Below are 17053 nucleotides of genomic sequence, written 5' to 3'. Positions count from 1 at the left end.
AATTTTTGGAAGTTTTAATTATATTATTTTAATTATATTCTTTAACCTTTAAAAACCTTAATTCCTAGTAAAAGCTAAGAAGTAAGCAATTATGAACTCTCTTAATTAGCATTCTGTAGAATGGCAAACTTATTAACTCTATAATTTCTAAAAACATGTGCTTTCTTATAAAAAAAGTCTCAATTAATAGTTCTAAATATCATTAGTTTCTCTGTAGAGGGAAGCCTATTTTACTGTTTCAGTATCTTATTTTATTTGTAAAGGATCTAGATAGTCAATAAACTTCTAGATAGTCAATAAACTTTAACTTAACTTAGCAAAACTCTAAAGTTTCAAGTTACCAAAAACCTGGAGAAACTATTTTTAAGAAGACATATGATAAAACATAATTTTTTCTAAAGAGTTCATCTAAAAACTCTTATCTCATTTACATTTAATTTACTTGTAAAAATCTTACTACAGCAAGTTATTTTTCTTGCTGACAAATTTTGTAAAAGAGATAATAAGATCTTATTTGACTTTTAGTAAACCTACATACAATAAAAATATTACACTTAATGCTGATTACTTTAAAGACATCTCAGTTTTAATTAAACCAACAAACTTAAACTAACTTAATACCAAATATTAATTTAATACTGAATATTTCCCAGATCATATGAACCTGAAATCCATTTGGGTTAGTTTATTTATATTTCTGAGAATTTATATAAGTGCTTAATTTCACTTAAGCCAATTAAATAGAACTCATTTACAAATTGATTTTGGCAATACCACCTGCGGGTAGAAACATATCATATCTATAACATACACACAAACATGTAGACAACACAACCAGAGATCTCAAAGCTTCATTTAAAACTTAGTCATGAATTGGATATTACAATATAAAACTCATTTGTTTATATAACAGAATAAGTTGTTTACTTGCTTGAGTTTAAAAAGGCCTCTTTTCCATTTTTTCCCCTCCAGTCTCAGGAATTGGAGATGGTCTAGATAGATAAGAGTTCCTGAGAGCCCTGGTAGAACGTTTACATCTCAAAGGCACAAGGAGAGAAATGCAAGCTCCTCCTAGAAGGACTTTTGTTCCGTTAGGTTCAGAATTTTGAAAAGATGTTTTATCAAACCGATTTCTCTAACAATGCAAAAACCAGTTTTGGAATGTTAAAAGAGCCCCATCTTGGCCATTTCAGGGTGGGATTTCCTTTAGTTCCCAATTAAGTAAGTACTTGCAAAGTATAAGTTCTGTAAATACATGAACCTGACTGGGGTTTTAGTTGGAGGTTGGCTGTATGATGCTCCTCTTTTCTTCTTTTTGGGAAACTCTATTCCACATTTTAAAGTTGGTTTGTCAGGATGAAATTACTACTGAAAACTGTATGGTGGGCCCATGTGCTGTTTGTGAGCTTAATTCCTCTAAGGTGTCACCTTAGAGTCATTTCAGCTCTTTTACCTGTCTCGGTTTCTCCTTCCAGCAATCTAAAACCCCCACAGGTGCTTGGAGCACCGGACGGCCAATCCTTATGTGCGCATCCCTGGATGAGCGACTTTTTAAATTAATGACTGGGGGACTTCCCTGGCGGTCCAGTGGTTAAGACTCCGCGCTTCCACTGCAGGGGCCACAGGTTCGATCCCTGGTCGGGGAACTAAGATCCCACATGCTAGAAAGTGCGGCCAAAATTAAAAAAAATAAAAACAACAAGAACAACAAAGAACAAAAAGACCCCAAAGACCTATAGGAAAAAAAATAACGTAAATTAATGAGTGGGTTTCCCTATGGGACTGCGGTACAGTATGAGGACTCACCTCCCCCTCGCCCGTAAATATCTCAGTTGCCTGAGAAAGCTGAAACCACCTGGGAGGAGCTATGTCTCTTATCTTTGGAGCTGCAAGCTCTCATATGCTATCTTCACTTTTATTCTGACAAACCCTGTTAAAATTTATGAAGCTGATTTGAGGAAAGACATCAGGTCAGCCTCCCACCTAATCACCCAGTCCAAACCTCCTCAGTGTCTTTCAGCAACTGAGCAAAATCTTCCCAGTGTCTCTCAACTGGGGAATACAGGCACCTCTTCTTGAACCTAAGTTGAAGGATAACCCGCTCCTCATACCAAGAAGCTTAACAACCTCTGAATTAAACTCAGGATTGTCAACCAAGATGAGAGATCTGAGCTTAGGAGAGACTCTGCTAAATTCACCTGGACACACCAAGGAGGCCGACGGGCGCCAGGGGCCCTTGCTGGTACCAAGGGTCTGGATCATCCTAGAGTTTAGACAAAGGAGAGAAGTCTGCTCTGGGTTTCTCCCCTCATGGTCACCAAAACTGTCAACTGACAAAAAAGTGCACAACATAGGAGCTGTGTGTTGAGTTTCATGCATTGTCTTACTGAGGACTATAGCCCAGGAGACAGCCTGTCCAATAGCTCTGAGGAGCTGCTCCAAAGAGGTAGGGAGAGAGGCCAGTATATGTGTGATTTTGGCCAAGGAATATGTACAATCCGACATCTCAGTAGAAGGTTACTGCTAGTCACGAGGAACAGGTATCTCTGTTCATGATTTTTTTTTTTTAATGTTTGGGATTTCATTTTAATTAATTAATTAATTAATTTGGCTGCACTGGATCTTAGTTGCAGCACACGGGATGCCGTGTGCAGGATCTTTGTTGTGGCATGCGGGATCTTTAGTTGCAGCATGCGGGATCTAGTTCCCCGACCAGGGATTTGAACCCAGTCCCCCTGCATTGGGAGCGTGGAGTCTTAACCACTGGACCACCAGGGAAGTCCCTCTCAGTTCATGATTTTAGTGCTTTTCTAAAGTATAGGAAGATGCAAGAATTGGGGTCATAAAAATTCTCCTGTTACATCTAAGGGCCTGTTTTGTGCATTTTTCCAAAGCACAGCGTGCCTCATCCTGTTCTTTGTCCTGAATTCCTTTCAGGGTGTACTGTAGGGCTGCGATTATAGCGGCTAATGAGTTAATCCTTATAGGACTGGATGATAAGTGACATTCTTTGTTGTACACAGACTACACATGAGTAGCAATCGGTCTGTCCCCCTGTCAGATTGTTTCTTTCCTTCAGATGTTTCTCAGACACATCCATCTTCCTCTGGACCTTCATCACTTCCTGCCTTGGCTAAGGGTCTCTTTCTTCCAGAACAGGCTCTGGTAGCATCCTGGGCCACACCTTCCAGCCTTTCTCACAGTTGCAACTTCACATTTGCTTGTGAGATCGTTTTTGATTTGTAGGACTACCAATCTCATGTCACTTGGATTTTCCTGTGCAGGAAATGTAACTTTTTTTTTTTTTCTTATGACAAGTTAATTTCTTTTCAACTCTCTTTTCCATCTGAGTGGTAGGAACACTCTTAGACAGTTCAGGGTTCTTCCCACCCTTGTCTTACAGGTTGTACACACTTTTGGAAAATTAACATAGGGCCAAAGGATGGAGGGGAAGAATTCACCTAATCCTCTTAGTTGTTGGAGCTGCATTGTCCTGGTTAATCCTCCGTCAGTTGTCCACACAGGTTGCAGCTAAATCTACCTGGGAAATGGAGCTTCTGGGTTATTGACCAATGTGTACCTTTGCTTCCCAAGGAGGAGCAGCCTTGGCCTGGGGGAGCAGGGCATAGAGTTCCAGTCTCAAGAACCCACTGACAGCTATGCATATAGCCCATTCCCCCACCTCTTTCCTTCCCAGCCTTAGGTAATCTTTATCTCCTTTGTGGGGAGATTGAGATTGGGGGGAGTGGGGAGGAACCTGAGATCACGTTCTCACCTGTAATAGTTATTCCAAAATCAATTGCCCTGAATCCATTCTATTCCCTGAGGGGCTTGTTTTGAAACTCAAAAGCCTTGAAATGACTCCCCATTTCCTCCATCTTCTGTCACAGCCATAAGCTCCCCAGCACAGGGACACCTCTGGTTTTGCTCAGAATGCTATCCCCAATGTCAAGTACAGTGCCTGACTAGCACATAGTGGATACTCAATAGATTTGTCCAACAAATGAATTATTGGGTCTTTCTCTCTCCCCCTCCAACCCATCCAGTTAATGTCTTCCAGAGGAATCTTCTGGAAATGTGGTTATCACTCCATAGCTGATGTGCTGTCCGGCTGTGAACCCAATCAAGTCTAACCACCTCTGGTTCAAGGTCCCCTCTAAACGGATCCATTTTATTTCCTACCACATCCAAGTACTTAAGATGCCTGGCCTGTCACGCAGCCTGTCATTCAACCAACAATAGTTATGACGTTCCTGCTCTGTGTCGGGCACCGTGTTAGACTCTGAGAAACAACAGTGACCGGAACAATCATGGTTTCTGCCATCACGGACTTTACGGTCTAGCGGAGAACCCAGACAGCAAACAGATACTCGTACATAATTAAATAATTAAATGATTATAGTTATCCAGAGTGGCTCAGGGGAGAATTACAGGGTGCCGTGACTAAAATTCAGTCAGGGGTCAAGAAAGAGGCTCCAGAGGAAGTACCACTTAAGGTGTGATTGAGTTTACTTTGGAGCGGATGGGAGGGGAGGGAAAGAAGAGAGGGAGTTGAGGAAAGTGTTCGGGCAAACGTAACTGGAACCAGCCAGAGTGGGTAAGTTTGAGGACTTAAAAGGCCAGTGTGGATGAGCAGAAGGTGAGGACTTGCCCAAAATCACACAGCAAATTGGTAGTAGAGGCAAGACCAGAACAGTTTCTTGGCCAGTGTTAGTTTCTCTAACCATCTGCATCTGCGCCTTCTTCACTGGGTCTTTCAAAGCGTATTCCGAGAAACACTTGCCCGAGAATCACGTGGGGCATGCACTGACAACGCAGACTCTCTAAAGTAGACCCCAGGAAGATGCATTTTAAGAAGTTCGTTCAGAAATTCTCGCATACACCAAAGTTTGCAAGACTACGGTGTCACGGTCCTCGCCAGCTCCGGTCTCAAAAGGGTGTTGCTGAATTGATTGGCTTTAAAGTCCCACTGCATCATGGGAAATGTAGTTTCGGCTCTCCTTTCCTAGCCCCTGGGAGCGCTTTACGGAACGAGCCGAGAGGGTCCGGAAATAGCCGAGTATTTCCTGGCGCGCCCTTTCCTGCCCGATTGCATTCTGGGAAAGGGCAGTTTCCGTTAAGTGCCAGAGGCTGAGGCGCGCGACCGGTCGCGGTCCCACGTGAAGCCCTACGCGAGCGTCCCTCGGCGGGGCTGCTCCCCGCTCGCAGCGGAGCGTCCCGGAAGCAGCGGGGAACCGGAAGTGGCCCGCGGAGGCTCGGAAGCTGATCCCGGAGCCTGGTGTGAGGAGCCTTGGAACGCAGCGACGGCGCCATGTCCCTCATCTGCTCTAGTGAGTGTCGGCTGGGGCCGATCCCGGGTCGCAGGAGGCCGGAGAGCCGAGCGGGAGGATATGCGGGCCGCTGCGACGCCGGGGTTGGGGCGGAGGTGAAAACGGGGCTCCCGGGAGGCAGGGCGGCGGCCTGTCAGCCCGGGGGTCCTCCTCCTTAAGCGTGGGGTGCATTTGCGCTGCGCTTCACAGTTTACATAACGCCTCAAGCGTTTTGTCGCAGGCAGCACTGAGGCCACCCACCTCGTTTGCGCAGTGGAACTGAGGCCTGGATAGAGGGGAGCAGGTGCGGGGGAAACAGGAAACCCTAGGGCTTGTGCAGGATCCGCCTCCGCTGGCGCAGGGATGCGGGCCTCAGTTTCCCTATCTGCAAAATGAAGGCCTTGGCACTGGATGTTGTCTGAGGCGCCTCGCTTGGGTAGGCAGAGCTTTTGCAATTTGCAGAAGTCGCACAGTAGGTTAGAGGCAGTGACGGCTGGAAGCCAGGTCTCTAGCTCCCAGCCTGACTGTAGGACTAATGAAAACAGCGCACATTTAAAAAGCCTCTGTTGGTTTACAGCGCGCTTCCAAGACTGTGATCTCGTTGTATCCTCGTAAGAATTCTTCCAAGCAGAAATAAACATCCGGTTTTACAGATAAAGATGTAAGGCTCAAGGAGAATGTGGCTTTTGTAAAACAGAACAGCTAGTAAGTGGCAGAGCTGCATGATGGAGTCAGGTTCTCTGACCCTGAATCCATGCTCTTTGCAAATGCCTTGTCCTGTCTTTCCTTTAGGTGTTTTATTGAGGCTTGCAGATGTTTTGCATTCTCATTGTTTATCCGGGTATTAGTTTCTCATTTGTTTCTCTCTTGGCTTCCTAACTCTCAAGCCCTTTACTCTCTCAGAACCTCTCCATAAATCCAATACAAAGGGAAGAAGGCGCGAAAGGAAATGAGACTAGAAAAAGGAACCTTACACCTTAAAGAAATGACGGCGTGCAAAGTATTTTCACATTCATTGTTTGAATCTTGAGAAAGCTTTTTTCTGTTTTTCCCAGCTCCATCCTTCCTCTCATTTGCTCATCGGTTAGATGTTTACTGAGTGCCCGCTGGGCATCTGCATTGTTCCAGAAGGCAGAGACCAGCTCTAATCCCTGTCCTCAAGGGGTGTAAATGGTACCTCTGTTGGGGGTTGTTGTGAGGATGAGTTAATAAGTGGAGAATGTTTACAGTCGCCCTTGGCACCTACTAAACACCATGTAAATGCTTTCTGTTATCATAGCACTTGGCACATCGCTTTGTAATTTCTTTGTGTGAGAATCCATCTAGGCTCTAGCTTGAGATTTGAATGGCCTCGTGTGTATCTCCCTGTCTTGCGGTACAATGGGTGCCTAACCATCTTTGTTCAAAAATGAGCTGGGCGGGGATTATTGACTGCTCTCTAGGTGCCTGGCGTTTAGTAGTCCTGTAATAATTATTTATTGACTATCTGACTGTCAGGAGACTGATGGCGACGCTAGTTAGGTGGCTGGAAAATGTGCTGGGTACAGTCCGAAAATGGCTTGGCGTCACGTCTTGATTCCTGTTAGCCGAGTGTAGGGACGCGTGGTCTTGTGGAGGCCAGCAGTAGGGGAAGCACCCCTGTGGCCCTTTCACCACCCCAAGCTCACTGCCTGCCCTTCTCCGCAGTCTCCAATGAAGTGCCAGAGCACCCGTGTGTGTCCCCCGTCTCTAATCACGTCTACGAGCGGCGGCTCATTGAGAAGTATATTGCAGAGAACGGCACAGATCCCATCAACAACCAGCCTCTGTCCGAGGAGCAACTCATTGATATCAAAGGTGCCTGCCGGCTGGCCTCAACCCAGGGCCGTCCTTGCCCGCAGCCTGGGAGGGCGGGAGGGGGCGCCCGCGCACTCAGGGAGGGGCGGTGGCCTGTTCGTGCAGGCTGAAGGGGAAGGAGGGGGGGAGCGATGGAGCGCCCCGGGTTATGGGTTCTCACATCCACTTCCCTCTCTCTGCAGTTGCTCACCCAATCCGGCCCAAGCCTCCCTCCGCCACCAGCATCCCGGCCATTCTGAAGGCCTTGCAGGACGAATGGGTAAGTCCCCGGAAGAGAACTGGTATCTTACCCACTTGAAGAGAGGGGATCACTGGACTAGGACGTGGGGGTGGGAGGCATGGAGCATTATTTTCTCTGTTGAGGGGAGGGTGAGAGCAGAGGAGGAGGCTGCCTGTTGACCTCACACAGGTCTGGGCTCCACGCTTAGTTCCATTGCCCGCTTGCCGTGTCCCTGGGCACGCTGCTCGCGTCCAAGTCCTGATTTTCCTGACCGCCTGACATGGATTAGTGCCTGTCTCTCGGGGTTTTGGGAGAATTAGAATAAGATTAGAGTATAAACTTCACGATGTCAGGGGCTTATTTTACTCATCGATAGAGCCCCAGCACTGATAGCAGCGCCAGGTACATAGTAGGTGCTCTAAAATGTGAATGAATGACTACATCTTGAGGATTGTCTGGCGTAGTGCCTGACACAGTGAGGGCAATCAATAAATAGCAGCTGTAGCAATTTTATTCCCTTTTGACGAGGTGACGGCATGACACCTGAGATGTGCCAGTAAATTAGAGAAGATGGGGATGGGAAAGAGTTGGCTCCCACTCCTGTCTGTGTGCCCAGGGTTTGGCGTGCGTAGGAGCTCGGGAGCATCTCCCAGAGCGTTCAGGGTCACTCAGGTCTTGCTTGGGTCACCAGTACTGGTCTAGTCTTCTTATCAAGGGCTGACTCTTCTGCTGGGTGCTCCCCGCGCCTCCCCGCCCCCTCACAGTGGCGTCTCCCTCTCCCAGGACGCAGTCATGCTCCACAGCTTCACCCTGCGCCAGCAGCTGCAGACCACCCGCCAAGAGCTGTCGCACGCTCTGTACCAGCACGATGCCGCCTGCCGTGTCATCGCCCGTCTCACCAAGGAGGTCACTGCTGCCCGAGAAGGTATGGCCTCTCGCCTGCCATGCCCCACTCTGGGCTGCGCCTGTTTTATAATAGCCCGTTTCTGACATTGTTTTCTCTCCCAGCTCTGGCTACCCTGAAACCGCAGGCTGGTCTCATCGTGCCCCAGGCTGTGCCGAGCTCCCAGCCGAGTGTTGTGGTGAGTGTCCCCGCAGCGCCGCCAGCAGCCCGCGTGCGTGTGTGTGTGCGTGTGTGCGCGCGCACGCGCGCGGTGGCTCACACAGCCCTCCTCTGCAAAGGTCTCTGGCATTTCTGTGCTCCTCTCACCTTCACCTTTCTGCTCTTCAGGGTGCAGGCGAGCCGATGGATTTGGGCGAGCTGGTGGGCATGACCCCCGAGATTATTCAGAAGGTATGTCGTGCTCTCACTTGGTGGGAAGGCTGATGGGCCCTCCCTTTTCACTATCTGCCTGGAGTCCAATATGAATAAAAATCCCATCCACTTGGAGATGAAGTGGAGTTGTGCAGAGCACAGACTCCGACTGGGCTGCCTGGCTTTGTGTTCTGATGTCACCGGTTATAAGCTTTATGACCTTGGGCTGACTTAACCAGTCCTGTGTCTAATTTGCCTTGCTTCTAAAGTGAGGATAATGGTACCTACTTTATAGACTTGTGGGAATTTTAAAGATTTTGATTACTGTTAAGTACCGTTTGTTGCTCTTATTAGGGTTCTTTGCAGATACTAAAACATTTTGTTACATGTTTTCATTTTTTTTGTTTTGAGGGAGACAGGACAGGAGTGATGACTTTCATTTTACAAGTGAAGAATCTAAAGAATGTGAGGTCCAGATTCAAAGGCACAGCTCACAAGAGGCAGAGCTGGCCCCTGAGTCCAAGTCCGGTGCTCTGTTACACTCAGGGGATCCTCCTTAGTACGAGTTGATAGTGTGTGTCTTTTCCAAGCCATTCAGGTTGTCAGCATGCATCTCAGCTCTCCTCTTAGTGGCGCAGGCATGGTCTGGGAACCGTGCCATTTATTGCCTCTGTGGCCTTGGGCAAGTGACTTCACTTCTCTGAGGCTCAATTTCCTACTCTGTGAAATAGGGTCATCAACACCCACTTCATAAGGTTGGAATGAAAGTAAAAAGAGATAATGCACAGAAGCCTTTAGCACAGAGCTTGGCAGATGATGAGTTCTTGGTGATGCTTGTGAAAGCGTAGATGTGACCAGCATTCACCGTGTTGTTTTCCTGGCAAAATAATGTGTCTCACGTTGAGCGTATTCCCCTCTCTCTTCCCCAGCTTCAAGACAAGGCCACTGTGCTAACCACAGAGCGGAAGAAGGTGAGTCCTCCCAGGGTCAGGGGCGGGAGCTGGCCTGGAGGAGGTGGCTGGCCCCTTAGGAGGAGGGGGGATGGCCGAGTCCTGCACTCACTGCCACTTTTCTTGGGGGGCTTTTTCTTTCTCTCAGAGAGGGAAGACTGTGCCTGAGGAGCTGGTGAAGCCGGAAGAGCTCAGCAAATACCGGCAGGTGGCATCCCACGTGGTGAGTGGCGGAGTCCTGCAGACTTGGAGACCGGGCCCTCCCAGGCTGTTTCTGGGGTGGGGCAGGTCAGCATGGAGTGTCGCCAGGGCCTCTGGCCCTGCCCCGTTTCTAGTCTTGGCTGCTGAGTTGTCAGGCTTCTCTTCCTGCCCAGCTCTGGCTTTCCCAATAGCATATGAGGGACTTACTGCATCCAGGCAGAAATCCAAGTGCAGTGGATGAGGAACAGAAGTCACTTATGTTCCCCGGGGCTGGGGCTGGGGCTGGGGCCGGGGCCAGGACAGTTGGGTGGCTTTGTGGCCTGCCTTGATCCGGCCGTGACTGGGTTTGATGTGGCTCTCTCTGCACAGGGGCTGCACAGTGCTAGCATTCCTGGGATCCTTGCCCTGGACCTCTGCCCCTCCGACACCAACAAGATCCTCACTGGTGAGAGCGGGCCTGGGGACAAAAGTACCTTCTTCAGCAGAGGGACTTGGGTGGGCCTGACACATTTTTGGATCTCATTTTGGTCCTCTTCAGGTGGGGCAGATAAAAATGTCGTCGTCTTCGACAAGAGTTCTGAGCAAATCCTGGCCACCCTCAAAGGCCATACCAAGAAAGTCACCAGCGTGGTCTTCCACCCTTCCCAGGTAAGGGCTCTCCTAGCACCCTCAGCCCTCATTCCTGAGCCCTGTTTCAGTGGTTTAGGGTCCCAGGACCAGACCCCCACCCCGTTGCCTCCTTGGTGAAGTGACACGGGCCTGAGAAAGAGTGCCGACTCTCTAGCTCTGGCAGTTAGGGGCCGGGTTTGGGGTCACGGGGTTGCCCTCTACTCTGTGTCAGAGCTCCTGAAGCGTGGCCTTCAAACCGGAGGAGAAAGGAATTGTGTAGTTTGAGAAGCATATTCATTGAAATGTTTTATGTTAGGAAAAGGAAAAAAACCCTATAGCGTTTATAATACAAACTATAGTAAACAAAGCTCAACAGAATCTTGCCTCATGTATCTGAGGAAGACAGATGGGTCTGTATTCCTACGGTCCTCCAGGCTGAGGGTGAGAACGATGTTAACCGCTGAAAGTGGTTGGGTTAAAACAGATGGAGAGCCGCTGGTTTAGAGGGTAGGCAGCTCGTTTGACCAGATTAATGACGTTATGGGATTTGAGTTTTTAAGTCTAGGGCAGTTTGGGACTGTAGGACAAGTGGCTGGATCAGCTCTTCCCAGAGTCTTTGCTCTGTACCTTTAAGGAAATTAGAAATAGAAAAATAACATGGTGAATTTTTCATTAAACTAGATATATTCAAATTGAAGCACTATTTTCCTGCTTACTGCGTGTTAATATGTTATTTCTCTTATGCAAGTGCATTGATGGAAGATGGTTGTTGGTTTTACCTTATAGCTTTTAATGTCCTAACTAACCAAAATAATTGGTTGGTGACACCACGTAAGTTTTTCTGAGAATTAGCTTGTCCCCGAAATCCTTAAGTGTGGGATGCACTGGAACATGCCCTTGCAGCCCCTTCCAGGCCTGGTACTGTTCAGACCTCTGCCACCCCAGACAGTAGCCATTAGCTACATGTGGCTATTTAAGTAAACTGAAATTTAAAATTCAGTTTCTCAATTGCACTAGCCACATTTCTCTCTGGTCCTGGAAAAGGATCATGGGAAATTTCCCTCTGGTGCAGTTATCCTTTTTACCACTAGATGGCGGGGCCTCCCGCCGTTGGCCAAAGGCTGTTTAATTTCCCATTCTAATAGCGTTTACCCTTGGGCTCTCTTAGGCATCGTTGGGTGGATGGGTGGTTCCAGGCAGGGCGGGGCTGTGGCTGTCCCCAGCCCTCTTTTGTAAGATGGTTGTGGTCCATCTCTTCTCTGTCTCTGATCATCTGCCTCTTTGCTTTCCTTTTAGGAGCTGGTGTTCTCCGCCTCCCCAGATGCCACTATCAGGATTTGGTCTGTTCCGAACGCCTCTTGTGTACAGGTTGTTCGGGCCCATGAGAGTGCTGTGACAGGCCTCAGCCTCCACGCCACTGGTGACTATCTCCTGAGCTCCTCTGATGACCAGGTGTGGTCCCAGCCAGGGCCCCAAAGAGGCTCCTGGTCCCCAAGCTCCTATATCCTGGGAGGAGGGAACATCTTACCAACCCCAGCCGGTTCCCCAGAACCCCAAGGAGAATGTTCCCTCTACCAAGAGGGGCTGGCCTTGCCAGGGTCTGCCGGACTAGAGTCTCTGCCTTCCTGAGGGGCCACCAGAACCTGGGGACCCACTGTCTTACTGGCTCCGTTGTCTCTCTTTTTTCAGTACTGGGCCTTCTCTGACATCCAGACAGGACGTGTGCTCACCAAGGTGACCGATGAAACCTCTGGCTGCTGTAAGTTGCCTCGGAAGCGCTGGGCTCTTCATTTGCTACGTTTTGTGTATTTTAATGTTTTATTTAGTCATTTGCTCATTTGTTCTAAAAACACACTTCACCACCGGTACGTGCTGAGCGCCAGGCATGGTGCCAGCCCGGTGAGCAGTGGGAAGAGTGAGGACCCTGCCTTTGCTGCGCTTAGTCTCCCCTGGCGGGCTCTGACGCACGTCCGTCTCCCCTCTCCACAGCTCTCACCTGTGCGCAGTTCCACCCGGACGGACTCATTTTCGGGACAGGAACCATGGACTCTCAGATCAAGATCTGGGACTTGAAGGTAGGACGTGGTGGCCTCCATCTGCGGCCCAGGGCTGGAGCTCTTGCAACTGTGCAGTGTGATGTAGTGCTGATGGCGCCTGGCCCCAGGGGTGTCCCAAGAGTGGGCAGTGGCTGTGTGTGCGTGTCACGCAGTAGGTGTGGTCTGGCGTCCACCCCTGCTGTCCTGCTGCTTGTCCTCCCTGAAGGAGGGAAGAGGACGTCTCAGAAGTAGGACTTTGATGAGCTCCGTTTTCTCCCCCTGACCAGTGGGTGACATTTTACTCCCTGCCCCCCAACTGTAGGAGCGCACCAACGTGGCCAACTTCCCTGGCCACTCGGGCCCCATCACCAGCATCGCCTTCTCCGAGAACGGCTACTACCTGGCTACGGCGGCTGATGACTCCTCTGTCAAGCTCTGGGATCTGCGCAAACTTAAGAACTTTAAGACGTTGCAGCTGGATAACAACTTTGAGGTGCGCCCCCTCCCTCCCCCCAGCTCTCTTGGTCGCCTCTCCTCCTCATTTGTCGGTTATTCACTGAATTACTCTAAACTGCCTCTGTTTATCCCCGATTGCTCATAGTTTCTGCTCCCCTCATGCGACCTCTGTCCTGATTCTGGCAGGTGAAGTCACTGATCTTTGACCAGAGCGGTACGTACCTGGCCCTTGGGGGCACAGATGTCCAGATCTACATCTGCAAACAGTGGACGGAGATTCTTCACTTTACAGGTAGAGGCTGGCCCTGGGATCCTGAGGTCTCTGGGTGCCCTGGCCCAGAGGAAAGTGGGAAAATCTCACTGTGTTAGGAATTTCTAGGGGTAGGCTTGCATTTGCCAAGGCCGCTTTTAATCACTATCTGAGGCAGTAGAGTTTAATGGCTAAGACAATGAACTCAAAGAGTCAGACTGCTTGGCTTTAAATGCTGGCTCTACCACTTGAAGCTGTGTGACATTGGGCAAGTTACTTAACCTCTCTGGAGAATGATAATAGTACAGTTGATCCTTCACAGATTCAACCAACTGTGGATCGAAAATAAAGCAAAACTCGAATTGGCCACACACTGGCAACTGCTAATGTAGCATTTACCTTATATTTACAACTATTTACATAGAATTTATGTTATGTTAGGAATTATAAATTATTTAGAGGTGGTTTAAAGTATGTAGGAGAATGTGTATAGGTTATATGCAAATACTACACCATTTTATATAAAGGGCTTGAGCGTCTGTGGATTTTGATGTCTGCAGGAGTTCCTGGAACCAGCACCCCTCAGATACCAAGGGAGGACTATACATACCCAGTGGGGTTGTTGTGAGGTTTAGCTGAGTTTATATATTATGCATACATGTATTTAGATGAGTTTATATAAATATATAAACATATAAAATACAAATGTACATAATGTGTAAATATATAAATACAAAATAGCAATACACATAAATATATGTGTTTAGAACAGTGTCTGGCACCTAGGAAGGATTTGCTACTATCATTCAGTATTGCGTCTTAGTCCACGGTGGGATTAGAGCAGTAAATAAGGCAGACCCAGTGTTTGCACTAACGGAATTTCTGGTCAGGTTGGGAAGGCAGATGTAGAGTGACTTCACCAGTAATTACTTAAGTGCCTTAAGTAATGAAACGCTGAGACAGTGGGTAACGGTTGGCAACCTCCCTATAGTCGTGTGGCCTCAGGTATGTGACTTGCCCTTTTGGAGCTGTAGTTGCTTCATCTTTAAATGGGCGTTCTGACACTGCAGATTGTGCCAGCTGGTGCTGTGGAGGTGCTGCATGGTGACAGGGTGCCTCTTGCACCCTCGGGAGCGGGGTGAACGACAGCTGCTGTTGTCTTTGTTGAGAAGTTGTTGTCCTCGTTAGCAGGTTGTGGGGCAGGGCGCCAGCACCTTCTCCCACCCCAGATTCCACTCAGTGTGTGTGTTCCACACAGGTGGCCAGGCCTGACTGTGTGGCCCACGAGTTTTAGCCTTCCCTGGGCCTGGTGCTTTGATTTGGAGCAGAGTTAGGTGGAGTGGAGGGCTGGGGGCACGGGGTGGCTTTGTCGTGGGGAGCTGGTGGCCGGCTGTGGTCCTAGGAATTTGCACTGATGCCCATGAACTGCCCGAGCCCGGCAAGGAGGGTTGCCCAGCCTCTTCTGCCCCTGCCCCAGCCCTGCCCTGTGCCAGGGGCCCAAGTTTCCTGGAGTTAACCCCATGAGCTAGAACCAGCTGATAGACTATTCCAGTTACACACAGGGAGTCAGAACTAAATACATACCAACCAGCCTAGCTCCCAGTCAGTTCTCGGACTTGAACCGAGCCGAGCAGAGCCGAATTGTAGCTGCTCCGAAAGCTTAGGTGGGGGAGACTGACGTTCCACTCAGCCCAGCTGCAAAAACCTAGGGGCCTGCCGTGGGCCAGCACCGAGTGAGGCCCTGGAGCTCAGTGCTGTGCGGGTCAGACTAGAGCCCTGGCCTCGGGGGTTGACAGGCCACGGGGAGGTCCATACGGGCAGGGGCCCCAGGATGAGGAACACTGACGGGGGAGGGCTGGATGGGTTGGGAGCGTATCAGCAGGGGTCAGTGCTGAGACCCCGAGGAAGAAAAGCCTCCTCACCATTGTCTCTTGTCTCTCCCCACAGAGCATAGCGGCCTGACCACGGGGGTGGCCTTTGGGCACCACGCCAAGTTCATTGCTTCAACAGGCATGGACAGGAGCCTCAAGTTCTACAGCCTGTAGGCCCCGGCCCTCCTGACAGGAGCTGGGCCTCATCTCAGTAGTGGGGTAGCGTTGGGGATGGGGGGGGAAGGGGAAAAGAGACTACTGGGGGGCGGGGGGTGTATGGGGCGGGACATTTGCATCATTTCCCTCTGGTCCGGGCGGCGGGCTGAGAGCCGCGGTGGCGTGGACCACCCCCATCCGTGCAGCCTCCGGCCCGCTGGGAGCAGCCGTGGGGCAGAGTCGGGGAGAGGCCGAGCCAAGGGCACTGTGAAGGGGCTGGGCCAAGGGCTCAGGCAGGTTTTTGTAAGCAGCGATCTAGTTTTCATTAAAAAAAGAAAACACCAAATACAGCCACCTTCCTCTGTGTGTCTGTAGCAGGGAAAGTCAAGGGGAGGGGCACCAAGTAGGACTCTGACCACCAGGATGCCCATCGTTCCTTTTTTTTTTTCGATTGCACAACAGAAATAAAAAAGAAAACAAAAAGAAATCTACAAGCCATTTGCCAGAATGACTCTTCCACATCCCTGCAGGCCTTGACTTTGTGTTTCTAGGGTCTCACGTCACTTGCCTCGTGGGGTTGGCTCCCACGTGAGCCTGGAAGGGAGGGGGAGGAGCTGAGGAGCTGCCAGCATGTCAGGAGGGATTTCCTCAGTCCTTCAGTCCGAGGTGACAGAAAATCTGTCCCAGACTAGCTTGAATCAGAAGGGTTTCTGTAGCGCTGGTGTTTGAAGATTTGAAATAGAACTGGTTCCAGGGGAGACAGCCAGCAAACAGTAAACAAGCAAAAGATCAGCGAATGCCCTATTTAATTAGGGAAATAAGGGTGGTCAGTGTGGCTGCTTTGGGTGGTCAGGAACGGCCTCTTGCAGATGACACTTAGGTTGAAGCCTGATTGACGGGAGCTAAAGGGGAGGTGGAGTGTTGCAGACCGAGGGAAGGTTCTAAGGCTGGAATGGTCAAGGGGCTTGGAGCAGGGGAAGGAGGCCAGTGTGGCCGGAGTGTGGCGCCACTGGGTGTGGCCCCGGGAGATCATCAGTACCCTTGAGAAGAGCGGTCCCAGTAGAGCGCTGCGGCGAGAAAAGTGAGAAGGTGGGAGGCAGTGATTGTAGGTAAGGAATCGCGCCAGGGAGGGGAGCCAAGAAATGGGGTGTCCCCTTGGGGCGGCGGTGGGGTCAAAGCATAGCCATCCATGTTGACACAGCAGAGCCCTCCACGCGTGCTTTGCTGTGTCCGTGCCGTGTGGCCAAGTCGGTTCGGGCGTGCCGTGTCTTCTAGGAGGGTCAGAATGCCTCTTAACTAGTAAAACCCTTGAAACTCCGGCAAAGAAACCATTTAACTTTTGGACCCAGTTTCCTCATAAATATTTGACAAGGAGAGGCTCTGTGTATGTGTGTGTAACCCCTGGTGTCCATGGAACTCGCCTTTTGGAAAACATCCCAGAGTTTTAGCTGTTTGTAAACAGTGTGCAGTGAGCACCTTCAAGCATGCAGCCTTTTGCTAGCTTAGGTTAGTTCTTACAGGTAACTTTCCAAGAGTGGAGTGGTAAGCCAGCGTTTGGAAGACTTAGAAGTTTTCCCACATTTGCCAACCAAAGTAGTACCAATTTGAAGGTGTGGCTCAATGTGTGATGATATTAATTTTATGTATCCTCAGCCAATTTGGGGTATTTCTTGTGATTTGAAAAGAGTATGGGTCTTAAGAAAAGACCCATCATAGTTCTGAAGCAGGACCAAAAAGGAGAAGGGAAACTGCTGAGTGAAAGATGGACCTGTAGAGCTGTCCGCTGCTGTTTGCAGGTGGTGAATCAGCATCATTCAGGGTGGGGGTGGCTGAGGACCCTGGGGGTGTCCTGGGGCAAGCACAGCACCAAACCATCTCATGGTTTCTGGCTGGATACTAATATG

General features: G+C 49.6%; 1 protein-coding gene across 1 annotated transcript; it reads left to right on the top strand.

Annotated features, from left to right (window-relative positions):
* Positions 1–5094: 5094 nt before the first annotated feature.
* PRPF19 (pre-mRNA processing factor 19) lies at positions 5095–15218 on the top strand. The gene is made up of 16 exons (XM_059929742.1): positions 5095–5330; positions 6996–7145; positions 7328–7404; positions 8149–8290; positions 8374–8447; positions 8597–8659; positions 9550–9591; positions 9719–9793; positions 10141–10216; positions 10310–10419; positions 11677–11832; positions 12070–12139; positions 12370–12455; positions 12739–12909; positions 13059–13164; positions 15070–15218. Exons 1-16 carry the CDS (start codon positions 5312–5314, stop codon positions 15165–15167), a joined length of 1515 nt encoding a protein of 504 aa, XP_059785725.1. The 5' UTR covers positions 5095–5311; the 3' UTR covers positions 15168–15218.
* The last annotated feature ends 1835 nt before the right edge of the window (positions 15219–17053 follow it).

Source organism: Balaenoptera ricei, chromosome 8, assembly GCF_028023285.1.
Source record: "Balaenoptera ricei isolate mBalRic1 chromosome 8, mBalRic1.hap2, whole genome shotgun sequence".
Taxonomy (NCBI): Eukaryota; Metazoa; Chordata; class Mammalia; order Artiodactyla; family Balaenopteridae; genus Balaenoptera; species Balaenoptera ricei.
This window is presented reverse-complemented; position numbering and strand designations above follow the sequence as displayed.